The sequence below is a fragment of the Protomyctophum bolini genome (genome assembly GCF_963924005.1).
Source record: "Protomyctophum bolini genome assembly, chromosome: 3".
In the NCBI taxonomy this organism is placed as follows: domain Eukaryota; kingdom Metazoa; phylum Chordata; class Actinopteri; order Myctophiformes; family Myctophidae; genus Protomyctophum; species Protomyctophum bolini.
This window is the reverse complement of record NC_137864.1, coordinates 23,703,626-23,721,512: the sequence shown is the minus strand read 5'-3', so window position 1 is coordinate 23,721,512 and position 17,887 is coordinate 23,703,626. Positions and strand designations below refer to the sequence as shown.

At 45.7% G+C, this 17,887-nt stretch overlaps 2 protein-coding genes across 2 annotated transcripts in view; both read right to left on the bottom strand.

Moving 5' to 3' along the window:
• sorbs2a (sorbin and SH3 domain containing 2a) overlaps window positions 1-17,887 on the bottom strand; it is an 81,832-nt gene that overhangs the window by 10,164 nt on the left and 53,781 nt on the right. The window contains exons 14-21 of the mRNA XM_080759592.1: window positions 13,088-13,159; window positions 10,516-10,572; window positions 9,450-9,499; window positions 8,323-8,501; window positions 4,289-4,368; window positions 3,011-3,108; window positions 1,140-1,254; window positions 121-249 (exon numbers count right to left, since the gene is read on the bottom strand). Of these exons, the coding sequence (XP_080615718.1) occupies window positions 121-249; window positions 1,140-1,254; window positions 3,011-3,108; window positions 4,289-4,368; window positions 8,323-8,501; window positions 9,450-9,499; window positions 10,516-10,572; window positions 13,088-13,159 (780 nt within the window). The remainder of the gene's footprint in view (window positions 1-120; window positions 250-1,139; window positions 1,255-3,010; window positions 3,109-4,288; window positions 4,369-8,322; window positions 8,502-9,449; window positions 9,500-10,515; window positions 10,573-13,087; window positions 13,160-17,887) is intronic.
• On the bottom strand, window positions 5,120-7,129 carry LOC308313371 (sorbin and SH3 domain-containing protein 2-like; the record flags this gene model as incomplete). Its single annotated transcript, XM_080760471.1, has 1 exon — window positions 5,120-7,129. One exon carries the CDS (start codon window positions 7,127-7,129, stop codon window positions 5,120-5,122), a length of 2,010 nt encoding a protein of 669 aa, XP_080616597.1.

The following is a 17,887-nucleotide window of genomic DNA, read 5'->3' as shown; positions in this document are numbered from 1 at the left end:
TGCTCAACGACACACGAGAGTGTGTGATTTTCATTAGGTTACTTGGATCACCACAACGCATCAGTGCACATGGTGAACATTAGTGCTGTTCCCATCACAGCGCCCCATACTCAAGCTGACCTTTCTCAGAGACAGCTCCACGTTGGTGTCTGCGTTGAAGTTGTAGCGAGCCAGCGCCTCCCCGATCTCTCTGACGTGTGCTGGTGGAGGAGGCCGGACAGGCTGCTGCTTCTCCGCCGACGCCATCTTCTACAGGAGATGGATGAGAGAGAGTCAACCCATTAAAGGGGCATTCCACTTTTCAACATTTTACTGTCATGAAAGTGGCTATAAGCAATAATATGTCAAACTTGTAATGACCTTTTCTTTTTTATTTATTTTATTCAGTCAGCCAGCAATGGGTGAAACGCTCCCAAAAAAGATGTAGTCTCTGTGACACATCTAGGGGCCGCAATCTGCATTCAAAGATGTTCCTATAGAAGCTTTGTCATTGGTTGATTTGCCTGTCTGCTTCCTAATTGGTTAGTCATTTCGACCTTTTTTTGACAAAGCTTCTAGGAACATCTTTGAATGCAGACTGTCACAGAGACTACTTTTTTTTGGGAGCCTGAATACAAAAAAAAGAAAAAAGATAAGGTCATTAACTTTTTTACATATTATTGCTTATAGCCGCTTTAATATACCTTAGAGCTGTTGTGTGGAAATAATAAAAAAGTCCCCCCATTCTGTGTTTCCTAGAACTGGAGGTCTGAAGAAAATCATTAACATTGTGAATCACATCTTGATGATGTCATCAAGATGTGATTCACCATGTTAATGATTTAATGATTTACTCACTCACCCACTCTATTACTTGTAAATCGTGATGTGACAATAAAGTTGATTCTGATGCAACATGACGTTCAAACCAAGTTGTACTGTAAATCACTGGCTCTCAAAGTGGCTCCCAGGGGCCCTTGCAGGAGCTCCAGGGGGAGCAGAATGAGTTAATAAAGTATAAAAAATAATCACTTAGAAATGCAGTATGTACTGTATGTAAAATGTTCTAAATGTGGGGTCCCTGGAATGTTGTCAGGGCGGTCCGTAGCAAAATAACAAAATAAATAAACCATTGAAAACTAATGGTGTAAATGACACACCTCCACATATGAGATGGGGAAAATTCCCACTCTTCCGCGGTGCTCTCCTTCATACCAGTTGGTGTCTATCTGTCGGATGATGTTCACCGCATCTCCCTTCTTAAAGGTCAGCTCCCTAGAACACAAGACACTGCATCTGTTATACCACATCTCTACCACGTCTTTACCATACGCACCTCCATTTAGGAGTAATTATTGCGAGTGCAGTACACTACAGTTGGCTTTTGTTTGGTTTTAGCTTGGCTCATGTGTTACTTGTTCAAGTGATATCAGTGAGATGTCGCTGCAGGACATTTGGAGAAAAACTACAGTAAATCTTAAAACGTTATTTGTGGCCATTGCACATTTTGGTGGAGAGATATAACACTAATGAGTTGAGATATAACTCAACTCAAGTGTTGAGGTTGGAGACTTGACCCGTCACTCAGGACAATAATTAACTAATAATAATCTCTCCTCTTTCGCAGAGTGCACATCAATTATTATTCTTTTGTCAGCGACATATGACTGATTTCGTCTGTTACATGAACATAATGAGTGAAGTGATGAAGACATTACAGGAACAGAGACATGCTTTTCCTCCACGGTGCAGAGAAAACTCCACCCAGCAGACTGGGCTTCATTAAAAAGACATCAGCAAGAGCATCCATCACAGCATGAGTCAGGACAGCAAACCTCCAGCTTTATTCATGCACTCTGCTCCAAGACACAATACAGCAATACTATCTGTTAGTGCCATTACACTGGCAGAGACCTTTACTTATGATGCATTAGACTGCACAAAAGTTACCGGTACGTTTATTATAACCATTTTGCATCCAGAAGAAGAAAATGAAGTCGTATCTGAATACGCGTTTTATTTTGTCAGTGTCCACCAAGGCATTCTTTTTCCCTGAGCAATGTATATTTTGAATGGTATTCAATTGGAAAAGCGCATACGTCTATTCTGCACTGAGCCTTGCACATTTTAGCTGTTAATCTGGTAGCTGAGAGTTGGACAATGTTCAACTTTTTACCCAGACGTCCAATCAGAGTCGAGGAGGAGCAAGACAAACATTACAAACATCGATCCAGCCGTGCTCCGGCAGGAGAGCTGACAGGCTGGGGAGGAGACACGGAGATTAGGTGTCTGTCGTTTGCAGCTTGCAGAAAGATGAAGTTGAGTTGAGCTTGTCCGTACTGTAAATGATCTATAGACATTTTAGAGGATAAATAGCCCAATGCTGTTGCTCAATGTCTATACATTTCTGCTGCTCTAAAAGTATTTAGCAAAATGTTGTACAGTATACTACAGAATCTAAATCAATTTGTGTCAGCTGAGAAGTCGCTCTGCTCTCAAGTGCTCCCGGAGCATTTTAGAAGCCTTGCATTTTCATCTGAGGGACACGACGACAACACTTTGGCATACACATGGCCTTGACACTATATTAACCTGTGTATAAACTCCTATGGAATTGTACTGACTGGAAAATGGTAGTGGGGAAAGGCTTGTTGATGATTTTTAAGCAGACAGCCACAAGGTGGCAGCATAAGGCAGTGGTTCCCATCACTTTTAGGTAAATCAGTGTGTGTGTGTGTGTGTGTGTGTGTGTGTGTGTGTGTGTGTGTGTGTGTGTGTGTGTGTGTGTGTGTGTGTGTGTGTGTGTGTGCAACCTTCTAAGTACATGATTGGGTATCAGCCAAAACTTTATTATTATTTTGCATTGGTTCAGTACACAGGTTAGTACAGTGGAATCAGGTGGTTTTAAAGTGCAATGTTTAATGAATGTTGAATGATGCGACGAGTGAAAGAGGCGATCATGTTAAGAAGACACACATGCTCCAAAAAATGTCCTCTTGTACACCTGCTGTCACAGTTTCACTGTACTCACTTAGCCGTCTGTGCCTTAAAATCGTAAATGGCTCTGGCTGGCTGTTTCTGATGGAGGAGAGAGAACAGAATAAGTTGAGTCATCTGTTTATGGGAGACCTAGAGAGAGAGAGAGAGAGAGAGAGAGAGAGATAGAGAGAGAGAGAGAGAGAGAGAGAGAGAGAGAGAGAGAGAGAGAGAGAGAGAGAGAGAGAGAGAGAGAGAGAGAGAGCGCAGCATGCATTATTAGCTGGAACGGAGGTTCTCAACCACTGTCCTTGGATGGACACTATTTTTCTAGACTACTATTGCTGATTTTCTTTCCAAACATGTAGTAGATTTCATCCCCCTGGCGTCTCCCAGTAATCTGAATGGAATCCAGATGGAATGACCACAGTGCCAAGTCAAATGACTTAACTTCCGGGTGGTTGGACAGAAAACCAGCCGTACCAGTGCAAACAGAGGACCAGGGACGCATGGGCGATCATTCTGTCTGTCAGTCTCTGTCTGTCAGTCTCTGTCTGTCTGTCTGTCTGTCTGTCTGTCTGTCTGTCTGTCTGTCTGTCTGTCTGTCTGTCTGTCTGTCTGTCTGTCTGTCTACACCAGTGGTTCTCAAAGTGGGGTCCAGGGACTCTCAGGGTTCCTTTGGGAGGGTTCTACAAGACCCCTACAAGTCTGTAACTCTGACAGTATACAAATGGAACCAAATGGACCTTAAGTTCTAAATCATGACAGTTTTCTGAAAAAACTATGTTTTTATATCAGTGGTTTTCAAACTATGTAATTGGCTGCCGACTTGTTCCAGGGACCTCCCAGAAGCAAAGATATGTAAGTTAAAAACGATCACTCTGAAAGAATAAATATTCAAAGATGTGCGCCACATTTTCAAGATTTAAAAAAAATCGCAGGTCTATTTGCTATTTTTCAATAGCTAAAGTTTAAAATAATGCTTAGAACACCAAAATGGAGACCTTTTATTTGTACCGTTTGTGGCCCAAATCTTGTAAATATGTAAGACCCACAAAGAAGAAAACCCTTTACCAGTACTTTCTGTGGTAAAAGCGCTCAAACTCCCTTTCTTTTCCTGCCTTGATCTCCTTACCCCCCCCCCCCCCTCTCTCTTCTTCCTTTTAAATGACACAATGGGAACAATGCCAAAAACAAATTGTACCCACTGTTAACCTGTAAAACTGTGATGTGACAATAAATCTGATTCTTCTATCTACCTATGTGTCTGTCCATCCACTAGATTAGAATACGACCATGCCACATGGTGTGAGATCAGTGCTGTGCAGTATACCTCTTTGTCTGGAGTGGACCTTCTGTTCTGAGGTGTGTGGCGTCCATCCAAGGTGGAGTAACTCCTGGAGACATCCTGGTCTGTGATTGGTGGAGACAAGGTCAAAGATTACCACCAGGTTACCATGGTGACCATGCTCATGACATCATGACTCATGAGTCACGCATGCAGAAGAAATAGTGAACATATTGAATGGTGGGGATTGAAGGATGGCGGCAAACATGGATGGTAAGAATTATCATGTATTATAAAATTATAATACAACTATATTTTATTCGCATTTCACAGGGGAAGAAACGTAAAACATGTATAAAAATGATGCAGGATGAATTAAACAAGTGAAGAAAACTTGTAAGATATTATGTATTAAATTAATTACATGTATTGTACAAACACCTGCAATAAAGTAAAAAAATATATATAAAGAAAACAGGAAGAACACATTCCATAATAATAATAATACACAAAACCTTACAAACATGACTTTCATTGTCTCAAAAGGAAAGGAAAAGTATAAGACAATAATTCATACAAAAATAAATAAATGAAAGTACAAAAATAAATAAATAAATGAAAGTACAAAAATAAATAAATGAAGTGGTTAAACAGATGGAAAGCAGCAGGATGTGGATGGGTGTGGTGGACAGGATGTGGATGGGTGTGGTGGACAGGAGGCAACACTGAGGGGTACTGCACAACCACCACTGAAGCTGTGCATGCATAGGTGTATTTGGGATGATTGTGTGTGCATTTGTGCGTGTGTGCGTTTATTCGTTTTACCATACTGTACAGTATGTGTGTATGTCAGTATGCGCATGCATTCATGTGTGTTTAATGTGTATGCGCAGTGCGCTGTATGTGACTAGATAGTGTGGCTGTATTAGCAGTGAATATCAGCGATGTGTGCAGGCACACGTGGCGGAGAATGAAAGGTGTGTTATGCATTCCACCTGAGTAGCAGAGAGCGTTCCCATTGGCCTGCTCAACTCCATACTCATTATTGTTTGAGGCGTCTGGGTGATGTCCGTAACAGGCACTTATTGGCGACTGTGTGCGCGGCGACTGCACACGGGGCGACTGCACACGGGGCGACTGCAGCTGGGGCGACTGTAAGGGGTCGGGCCTGTACGAGCCGTACCCCGCTGGGCTCCCGTCCGGGTATGGCGAGCCGGAGGGCTGGCCCCCCTGCCGGCAGGCCCTCAGCGCCCGCAGGGAGGAGCTCCTCTCGGGCACGTCCGGGAGCAGCTCGGACAGGATCCGCCTCAGGATGCTGTGGTCGGGGGCCCTGGCCCCCCGCTGGCCCCTCTCCGCCTGGATGTGCTCATAAATGTCCCTCAAGGCTTGGTCCAGTGCTTCGTAGATGGCCTCTTTGGACTTGGGTCGGCCGTGACCCCCACCGCCGCCGCTCCGTCTAGAGGTAGGTGGTGAGCCCTTTTTCCTGCGGAAAGGCACGGGGCTGACCAGGAAGGCCAGCTTGGACATCGCCTGCTGGGACGGTGAGGCCGGGTCGGGGGCGTGGCTGCCACGGCTCGGCTGCGGCGGGGGCCTCGGGGGGTCCTGGCGCGCCCGCTCCCTCTCGTGGCGCAGCATGGTGGTGAAGCGCGTGTAGGAGGCCGGGCAGCGGCCCTTGCAGGAGCTGACCAGGTGGCGGTGCTGGTAGCCCAGGCTCGGACCCAGGCTCTGGGCGCCCGGGTGGTGGTGATGATGCATGTGGTGGTGGTGGTGATGGCGGGGGTGGCGGTGGTGGTGGGGGAGGGTGGAGGAGGCGTAGATGCTCTCCGAGGAGGTGAGGGAGCAGTGGTCAAAATCACTCTCGCTGCAGAAGGACGAGCCTTCCACCTGGACGAAGTCGCTGAGGTCCGAGGCTATGGCATCTTGCTCGCTGTCGGAGTAGTCCAGGTCGGCAGCCTGCCGGGCGCTGGGGATGCTGGGAGGGGTCGGGAAGGTGTGGGCACGCCGAGGGTCCGGCCCGACACGAGGCTGGCCCTCCGGTGGGCTCCGGGGTCCATGCAGGTGCTCTGTGGAGTGCTGTGCAGGTCCGTTGTTCCCGTTGCTGTCCTCCTCCAGCAGTGACTCAATGGAGAAACGTCGCTTGGGGTAGCCGGGGGTACCGCCCCCGCCACTGCTGGCACGAGAAGATGAGCCGCCCGGCGTGGTGGTCCCCGACGGGACCTCGCTGTCCCCCAGGTTGGGCATGGACTTGGACTTCTGGATGAGCTGCTCGTACTTGGATATGTGGCTCGGCACCACGTCGCGCGGCACCTCCACGCCCCAGGAGGGGGCGAACGGGGAGAAGCGGTGCCGGTGGAGGTGTGGCTGGCGCTCCAGGTCCAGGATGCGGGCTTGGACCGAGCGGATGACCTCGGAGGGGATGAGGTGAGTGCGGTCAATGTGGTGCATCTTGCGGTAGAGCTGCAGGAAGCCCGGCGAGTCGTGCGCCCGTCGGCGGTGGGGGCGGGGCAGGGAGTGGGCGCCGGCCGAGGCAGCCTGACCCGGCGGCGTACCTCCGTCGCAGACCAGCGACCCGGCGCTCTCCGAGCGAGCGGCATCGCGGCCCCCAGGCCCGCCGACGTGCCCGTCGTTCAGGAGGTCGTCGCAGCTGCGAGACTTGAGTTTGCGCGGCGGAGTGGCCGGAGCCTCCTCCACGCTGCTCCATGGCTCGCCGTCCTGCAGCCGTGTTGGCCAGCTGTTTTTAACGGAGACGGAGCACCGGGAGGAGGAGCTGCCCTCCTTCCCCTGGCTGGCATCATCGTCGTCGTCATCCTCGCGGTCGGGGCGGGAGGGGTTGGAGAGCACCGGGGACAGACGAGAACCTGGAGGGCTCAAACGGGGTGAGTACATGCTGCATGCGTCCCCACCTTTCATAGACGTCCCACAACAGAGCAGCGTGGTGAGAGAAAGAGGAAGGAAAAGGGAGTTAAGAGAGAACACGCCCAGAATAACGGAGAGAAAGAAGCAAGATGGAGGAACAGTACATGACAAGACAAGAGAAGAAAGTCTGGAACTCAGTCAGTAGCAGACGATGTTATCATCAATATTCAGAAGGAAATATTGATCAGAGCAATATAAAGATGTGACCACAGCAGACATTAGGACAGTGGTAAGCAATGGGTGGACCGTGGGCCAGAATGTACCCGGGCATCGATGATATCTGGCCAGGCAAATTATTTTATACATTATTTACATGCAATATCTGACAGTCTGAGGCTATAATATCCAAATAACACATCTACCCCAGTACCCCAGTGCCCCCACCTGGAGAATCCATGATGGGAGTGAATGACAGGCAGGTGTTTCATTTCAAGTGCAACATTGAAGGAGGTGGCCTGCACAAAATAATCACACAAGCATTTCTACCTACACCTGTAACATTTGACTATACAGTTATACCACACACATGTATTTATTAACCTTTATATAACTATTATTGTATATAAGGAGGTCTGTTTGTAAGATCCAGTTCTTAAATTAGCCATTGATTATATTCTGGCCAATCATCAAATGGTTTAGAACATGAATTGGCACAATGCCAAACATTCTTGCCGACCCCTGCATTAGAACATTAAAACATATGCCTTGCAGTTATTAACTTCTCAATAAAACGACAAATCACCTATACTGTACATGCATGCTGTCAACACAACCCTTGTAGCCAATGTTTCCTCCAGACACAGCTCTGCAATGCCATAGGCATAATATCAAATAGTATTGCTGTTGATTAAGTGGACACTGTGTGTGTGTGTGTGTGTGTGTGTGTGTGTGTGTGTGTGTGTGTGTGTGTGCGTGTGCGTGCCTGTGCGTGCCTGCGTGCGTGCGTGCGTGCGGCTTAGAAAGTAACATACTGTAGAAAGTACCATGTACATGTACAATATATCGGCATAGCTAGTGTACCGAAACAGACAAAGAGAGATGTGTGTGAGAGAGTAAATTCAGATGTGTACTATGGGTCTGAGTTGATTGGACAGCTGGAAATAGCCTGGCGATGTCGGTGGGTTTTAGCAAGTAATGAGATTGCAGGTTCTCCACATGTGTACCTTTGGCTCTGGAGGGCGAGGACGGTGAGGAGCGGACGGCAGGTTTCTTCAGGGCGCTGCTGGGTCTGTAGGGGTCCAGCGGCTTGGGGGGGGACGAGGGGGCTCTGCTTGGCTCGGACTGGACGTTGGACTGACCCGACGGCTCCGACTTCCTCCGTTTCCTGTAGTCACTGGCAGCACTGCAGCACCGGGGAGGGGAAACAAATCACATCAATGGGCACAACGCCAGGTGGAATGTATTCCTGGCCAATTACACTGCAATATTATACTACAGTACTTACAAATGAGGCAACACAAGCTAGACAGACAGGTATTACAAATTGTACAGGACTTGAAAAGAGATTATGTGTCTAATAATTTTTCTATACTGTTTTATGACAAATTGTCTTCTCTAAACCAACACAAATTCGAGACAAAGAGCAACATATCTGACACAAAGCCTTTATGGACAATGGGAGGTCTAACATTCAGTGCAGATTCAAGACTGTGTGTGTGTGTGTGTGTGTGTGTGTGTGTGTGTGTGTGTGTGTGTGTGTGTGTGTGTGTGTGGGTGGGTGGGTGGGTGTGTGTGTGTGTGTGTGTGTGTGTGTGTGTGTGTGTGTGTGTGTGTGTTTGTGTGTGTGTGTGTGTGTGTGTGTGTGTGTGTGTGTGTGTTGAACATTGTTGGGCATGTCTGCCTGCTGCGTGGAACAAACCCCCCCAATGTCACTTACATGAATGACATGACTTATTCATGACATCCCATTCACACGGGACAACGGCACGGAGCGACGTGTGGCGTTGGTGGAAGGGGCAGTGGAGGAGGAGACCGAAGGACAGAATCAATAGGTTTCGCTAGGATAATTTATTCAGGATCAGAGTTGGTTAAGCGGGGGGAGGGGATGGGAGTGGGGAAGCACCCCATCACTGCTGACTAAAGCAATACAGACACGCAACCCAGGATATTTGCAGCAGCAGGGGAGGGGAGGGGAGGGGAGGGGGTGCACAAATGAACAGGAGTTTCTGCTGCCGTGCCGCTTCACAACAAGGCCACTGCTGCAGTTAGGAAAGAATAAGAGGAAGATGAGAAATGGCCAGAGAGGCGTCCGGACTCCGGAATGAGAACAATAAACGCATGCAGGGCTTACCTCGCAGGCCTCTCAGGAGCTCTGTCAGCGGGGCCGATGTACAGCGACGTCTGAAAGAGGGCAGACAACAAAAGGGATGAGGAGTGAGCGCCGCACGAACAAAGGCTGGAGGCAGAGTGGCTCACTATGCTGAGTGCCGTCGCAGTGCCACACTCAAAATGCTCCCCCGAATCAAGGTTCGGCGGACGGGGGTTCCTCATGGTACACCTGGAGCGTGCGGCACACAGGTGAACTCTGACACCCGTCGGCTCCGAAGGGTGACAGCACAATGGAGCAGGACAGGAGGCTATGATGTGCTTTTGGCTCACAGACCAAATGTTTCCCCCACAAAACCTGGCATGGAGTCGCCCGACTGGATCTCAGTGGTATGAATCTGGATGTGGAAGCCAGTGATGTTACCTTTTCAAGGAGATTATTTTTATTTTTTAGGGGAGTGGAACAATAATGAGTCTGAATGGTCCAAACTGCATTATTTCACAGAATATAACTGCTGAAAGAAGTATTTCATAATAATAATGAATTAATAAAAGGCTGAGAGTGTTGCCCTAGAAATCACAGTAAAAGGATGGCTTGTGACAGATGGCTGACATGATGCTGAGATGAGAACACATGGCAACGCCCTATACCTACAGTACTATATCCAACACAGTGCTATTCACGCACGCACGCACGCACGCACGCACGCACGCACGCACGCACGCACTCACACACACACACACACACACACACACACACACACACACACACACACACACACACACACACACACACACACACACACACACACACACACACACACACACAGTTCTTATGTAATTGAATGAGTGTTGATACATCTCTCCACGAATGTCAATAAAACACATTGTACTGCATAATATTGGATTAGATAGTGTATAGGCTACTCTATGTTGGTCCTTGTATTGGGCCTATTGTAACATGAAAGTGATTGGAGTTTAAAAGGTGACGCTATTCATTTTCTTTCTCATTACGGGCCATTCAAACAACACAAGATTGGGATTAGCGAGTCCAGAATTAGCACATGTGTCCAGAATAATAATGTGATTACCTCAATGGGTTGGCCAGCAGAGCTGTCTGGATTATAATCCAGCCGTTTTTTGGGAGGCTTGAGCCCCAAGCAGGGGACAGCAGTGAACAGAAGGAGAAGGAAGAGGAGGAGGAGGAGGTGAAGATGGGGTGTAGGAGGAGAGGAAGTGATGACATCATGGGGAGGAGGACATGTGGAGAAAGTGACACCAGTTAGAGCAACAGAGGACCCCAAGATGGACAACACTCACACAAGCGCGCGCACACACACACACACACACACACACACACACACACACACACTCACTCACTCACTTTGCATGTATGGCACGCTCAGATTCACACGTGCACACACACTGCAGGAATCTACACAAACTCACAACAAACTCTAATGATACCGTGCATTAACACTCAATGTCCTCCAACCGTTGATCTGAAATTAGCTCCTTCTACAGTAAAATAGCATCTAACACTGCTACTGTATCTGACATAAGTCACTACAATATAGACAAATACGCACTATTACAATACACACATGCACACACACACGTAACACACACACACCCACCACCACCACCGCCACCACCACCACTAGACACAAACGCGCAGGCGCACGCGCACACGCACACGCACACGCACACACACACACACACACACACACACACATACACACACACATAATATAGTGTGAGAGCAAGCAGGGTGGGAGACAGAGCCACAAGCATAGTGAAGCACAAGCTACCACGTGTGTTCTAGTAGAGCGGGGCGGGTGCACTGACTGGAGCTACGATTAAACCCTGCTTCATGTGTGAGCTAAAAGTCATTCAGTGAATAACAATGACCTTCCGGTGAAACCTTGACGAAATGCAAAAAAGAAACCTTCCTTTTGCGACATGGGTGTGCAGAGAGACAAACACCGTCTGATCATCATGCAGATTGGAGAGCACAGTGTGTTCATTCTAACCAAACACCATCAGTCAATTTGACTCACACACAATCACAGCACGCACGCACGGGTGAATGAAGGCGTATCAAAGTGAATGGTGTTTGGATGGATTGAAGACCTGCGTATACACACGCGTGCTCCACGGTACATGATGATTGCACATCATTGTTCAACACAGAGCTTATTCAGTGTATAGATGCAGGACACTGGAATGTTGCAGTTAGAAACATGATCATCACAAAGACCTGCCATGATTCAAAGTATATCATAGCAGCTCTAGATGTCACATTTCTACCCAAGCGTACTGAATAAGCCCCGTAGTGATCCCCTTGATGACATGATTGTATGTCATTCACAGAAATGGGAGGGGAGTTTTGATCCGAGATCTGTGGCTGCTGGCTGGATGCAAAAACATTACCTAAGAAGCCACCGGTGAGTGTATGCAGGTTTTTTTATCCCAACCATACACTACATTGTTTCAATCAATCAACTCCCCTCTCGCTGGTTGAAGGTATGCCAATAATAGTGAAATAATAATAATGGCACCACTGTAAGTGACTGACTGCTGTTGCTGCCTGAAACCTCCAGATGGCACTAAAACCTTAAAATCTGTCTGGCTATGTCCTGAGAAATCTGTGTCTGGAAACTAGTTTTTCTACTTCCCTCCCTGGGTAGTTAATTGCATGGCCAATGCAATCCATAGTTTTGCGCAGCCGGACATTCAGAGATCTCCACCTGTCTGGTATAATTTCAATATAGTGGCTAAAATATACGTGGAAACAATTTGGAGATTGGACTGTCTTTCATACTGGGACAGCGATAATATGATTTGTGGATGGCAGGAAGTGGCAGTGGGCAGATATGTGGGTCTCAGTGGCGTGTGTTTTTCTGCGGCTGTGTCCTCTGCTGTTTTAACGTCAATGTCACCACACATATCAGTAGGCACTAGGCGGAGATCTCGGAGCGTCTGGATATGCGAGACAATAGGTTGGACCCTAACGCAGGTCTCAAAAAATCAGGTGAAATTAAAATCAGCAGAACTCTAGGTCTGCAGAAAAGAAATTAAGATTAATGTAATAGCTCTGGCAAATATCCCTAATATGTAGATAAGTGAAGACACAAACACACCAAAAACTAAAAGCCAAACGAAACATCATGCCCACTTCTACCACATAAAGGAGGAGCTGGTGGTAAAGTATGTGGAGTAGAAGGTTTATCGGTTTGGAAACTCATGCTTCATTGTTTCCAAGATTCTGTTTGGCTTCTGTGTAATACAATCCCATCATCTACCCTAGCTGGTTTTGTCAACAGCAAAGTGCACACAAAATGAGGTGACCTCTGTGGTGGAAGGAAGAGAAAAACATTTTTTTTGCAGTGTTGATGGACATTCAGGAGCTAGCCACAAGATCAAACAGGCCTGCAAGGCAGCGAGAGACACACGGTACAGCAACGAATCCCGTCATAAACGGGTGGGTGGGTGTGGGGTGGGTTTCACAACACCCAACCATACGGCATGCCCGAGCAACTAGCCCCACACTTTCTACTGGTGCAGACACAAACAAAAAAATGCCAAATCAAGTCAAAGGTGGGGTGGGTGTATATGCCTATGGCAGGGGGTGACGGTGGTAGAGACTACGCCCTGACTTACCGGACGCCCGAACTCCAGCTCAGAAAAGAACTTATACCAGGGCTCGTTCTCTAAATCTATGTCATCATGGGTCTGGAGAGGAACCCGACAAACAGAGAGAGAGAGAGAGAGAGAGAGAGAGAGAGGAGGAAGAGGAGGAGAGGAAAGACAGTAGAAAGTAAGCCAGCAGAGAGGAAGCATAGACACAGAGAGAGAGAGAGAATGACCTCATGGTTAGAATGAAAGATACACTGCTGCAAGAACACATGGATTGGGAATGGAAGGCTCCAAATGCAGCGATGTAAACATGATTAATTTAACCATATGAACCCATTTTGTCATAATAGGCAAAACATTAAAGGATAATAGCCTAACATTTAGCACAAATATCAGATCTACAAGCTCACAACGTGTCACATTGCAATGTGTCAGGAACTTGTAGATCAGCAGATGTCAGTGAAGAGACTTGGTGTACAAGAAAAGTATGGGTCAAAGTATAGACTCCTGTGGGAAGTACGTACACCGTACGCATTAGGGGTTAAATCCTGTTGTGTTAATATCTGAGAGCTCCAAATGTAGTAATTAAAACTGAGGATTGTACATATCTATGGCATACAGTTTCTGCTATATTCACTTTAATACTGTATGCATTTACCATTTATCATTAACACGTGACATCTCCTGGTATGTTGCTACAATGGAATACTTTATGCCGCATTTTCATTGGCTTACAAATATCAATGCATTATACAAAACTAGTGAATTCATATAAATACACAGCCTTTATTGTTAAATAGCCTAGACTGAGCACACACTATGTTTACAGATTATTGATTTGATCATTTGATTTGATTTTGGTAAAAGACATATAAACACACAATATAACTTAAACCCAATATATGTACACATAAGAGCAATAAAACACTTAGAGTTACAGTAGAATCAGACTATTTCAAAACAAAGCAGACGAGAGAAGAGCAGGAGAGAGCAAAGTGCAGCAGAGTAACAGTAGAGTAACAATAGAGTACAGATTAACAGTAGAGTGCAATAGAGTACAGTAAGAGAAAAGCACAGAGTTATGATGAGTTATAATCCATGTCCTAGCACCTTAAATAATATCCTTAAGTGTATATAATGCACAGTACACACACACACACACACACACACACACACACACACACACACACACACACACACACACACAAGACAACCCTTTACCTGTACTTTTTTGTGGCAAAAGCGCTCCAACGTCACAAAGGTAACTATGCACAAAAATGAATTTCACCCACTTTTTCAACCAGAAAAAATGTGTGATGTGACACTAAAGCTCATTCTGATTCCGATGGATACATTACAATGGACAGGTTTAGAACACATTCACTCAGTCAAGGTTCAAAGTTGTCATTAGTTATTTTCTTCCTAGAAATGGTATTATGTACAGAAAAAAAGATTCTAATAACACAACAGACAAAATACAAAAATATCTGCGCACACTCTATCGAGGCCAGCTATTGTTACGACCGTAAGTCACATTTACTATGAAAACCTGCATCTCCCGTCCATTACCCAAACCCTGTACAATCAAGACATGCTCCATATATGGCCAGCATAGAATTCAATCCATATGTTGATCTGACCCCCCATGCCAAAGCACCAGCGCTCGCCCAGCAGTGCCCTCAGGGTGTCTTACTAGTAGTAATGAATCTCCAAAAAAAGTGCCAGTGATGAAACAGGTCTGTTTTTTCAGAATTGACAGATTCCGGTTAAGGTTTGTGGTTACCACCACACACGTCTAGAGAGGTCAGTTATTGTAGTCATCTTTGCATGCCCTCAGTACCCCTCCCAATACATAATCATACAGGAAACAGCACACACACAACCTGCCACTCCCACACTCATAAACACATAGCTAACTCAGGGCTTGCATCAAAACCAACTTCTTGTCACATCTCAGTTACACCAAACTTGTTGCTGTGAAGTTATTTTACATCTAGGTGAAGTATTTATGAAGATCACTTTGGCCTACCCGAAAGCCTATCCGAAAGCCTAAGACAAGCCTACCCGAAAGCCTTGTGGTCAAGAACAACATTACACTGGTTATTTTGAGAATTGCTAAACCAGTGATGAAACAGGTCTGTTCATATAGACAAGGCTTTGATGTTACAGATTGGGATTTAGTTTTTGCAATGCTCTGGCATGAAGCTCAGGCATGAAGCAGTACTTTTGGTTATTAGTCCGGCAGATGGGGTGGGCGGGTGGGAAATTTGGTATATAGTCGTTTTCATTGGCCTAAAATATTGTCTATATACATGAATCCACTTGCTGACCGGCTGTCGGCAATTTCTCATATAGGGGTTTCTTGTGACCCTACCATTAACATCCTATGGCAGGAAAAAAATTATAATAATATGTCAAACTTTCCTTATGCTTTAAGTAGCATGTGACATGTCAACCTAGGGGGTTTTCATGATTCTGAATCCATTCCAAGCATTAGCTTTGCACAAAAAACACTCCTTGGGCTAAAAAACGGCCATAGATGACAAATGTGATGAGATCAGCACAAAATGTGATGAGGTCACCACATTTGGGCAAGGCTATGGCTGTTTTTAGCCCAAGGAGTGTATTTTGTGCAAAACTAATGCTTGGAATCTATTCAGATGTCACATGTTACTTAAAGCATAAGGGAAGTTTGACATTTTTGCTTGCCATAGGATGTTAATGGTAGGGTCACAAGAAACCCCTATAACAAAATTGCCCAATAGCTACAGCCGGTCAGCAAATGGATTCATGAATGTATGTAGGCCTATAGACAATATTTTAGGCCAATAACAAAGACTATATACCAAATTTCCCACTTTAAACAAAAGAAGCCTGTCTGTTAGAATTTAATAAACATGACTACTATTTTTACCAAAATGATTAGGATTATCGTCTTAACCTTATGGCTTAGACTAGAGCCTCTCCCAACAGACGTCAGTGCATAACTTACACACTCACACAACAGAGGGGCTTCATCCTTAGTCACTTCCAATTACGTTCACAGCTAACTGTTACTATGGAGCTGAAGTGTTGCCGCCTGGCTGACTGCTCTGTGCCCGCATGCCTGCGGGGAAATGTAGTTTGCAAGCTACGGGGAAAAGATCACCCACGTCAGTAGGAAGGGGTTTGGACTTTGGAGTGGCATTCTTACTCGCAAAAGGGAAATCAGCTTGGAGACAGATGACTCATACTGGTAGGAGAGGCATGGAGGGGACTGCAGGACACACAATGAAATGTTAGTTTAACTTTGAATTCTTAACGCAGGACAGAGGTGGACTGTCAAGCACGTTAGTGTTCACCTAAGCATTACTTCACATCGTATTTTCCCATCTGAAATATTCTATTAAAAGACATTTTGAAAATGTAATCTCTCCCTCACGCTAGTTAAGTGGGACGACCTACCATATGCATTATCCAAACTGAGCATTTTCAGTTATGTGAGAACGCGTCTGACACCAGTGATCTCCTGCATGTGGTAAAGGCCAACAATGTCCTGACCTGATTCCAGAGTTCATTATTATGAAAGAGGCTTTCAAACACACATTAGCACCACAGGTGTGAATACATCCCATTCAACACCTTAACAAACCTTCCCACCTTTCCTCTCACATTCTTCCCACTTCTCCTCGCTCCCTCTGTTTTTGTCTTTGAAACCACAAGCCTCGGTACCCAGGCTCTTTTTTTGACCGCATTCGGCTCAAAAACGAAAACCTGGGGAAACGCATTGGAAAATCTGGCATAGGACGCCCATTTCCTTGTATTTTGCTAACCAATAACAGTGCAGAGGCTCGCCGCTCCAAATTTGGTGACGTCAGTGTTCTCCGCTGTTTTCTACCGGAGGGAGGGGACAGTTGCTCAGATTGATGAACCAATAGGAACATTATATAGACTAAGACCAAGCTAGTTTTCCACTGACATCCGTCTCTCCTTACATAACTCTATAACATTATTCAAATCTACATTCTTGTTCATCTCACAAAGAGTGACCAGCCCAATACTAACCTGTGTGTTTTACTAACCTTGTTTAGGTGATCACAGAATGCTTCAATTGTTTTTATTCTTATTTTTCCTTTTAAATATTTCTTCTTTGTAGCACTTTGTGACCTATAATCTGGAATGTCACTGTTTAAATACCACTCAGTAGAACTAACATGATGCTTTCTTGTGTGCACATATATCCCATCATGATCAAATCTGACAGTCATGACGCACATTATCTTCAGAACATGCTGTGTGGCACTACCAGTCTGGAATTGAGCTGCGTAGATTGTGTACGTGGAATGGTGGACTGTACTGATATGGTACTAAGTTAGTACCATATCAGTACAACCATTACAACCATGTGTGCAAATCCCATTGTATATATCAAAACGTAAAACTCTAGCATCCAAAAAACAAATAATGCCATACCATTACGTAGTAGCTCAGTAGCTCAGCATTAGTCAGCAAACATACAAAGTAGGGCAATGGTTTCATTGAATGAGACCATCTGCAGTGTCTTTACTTCTAGGCTACGTACATTAAGTATACAACAGTGGTGGAGTTTTTAAACTTGATTTCTATACCAAACAATACAGTACATAACATACAGTAGTAACACTACAGAATACACTGCACACTCATCCCCGTAGGTAAAAATGGCAACGTCAATTTCCAGCCAAGTTGCAATATAACAGTTAAAAACTAAATGTATTACCTCTGTGAAAATGCACCTCCCAGATTGTCCAGCCTCAGGGCAGAACAGAACAGCATAATATATACGACACAAGTAAAAAGTGAGGC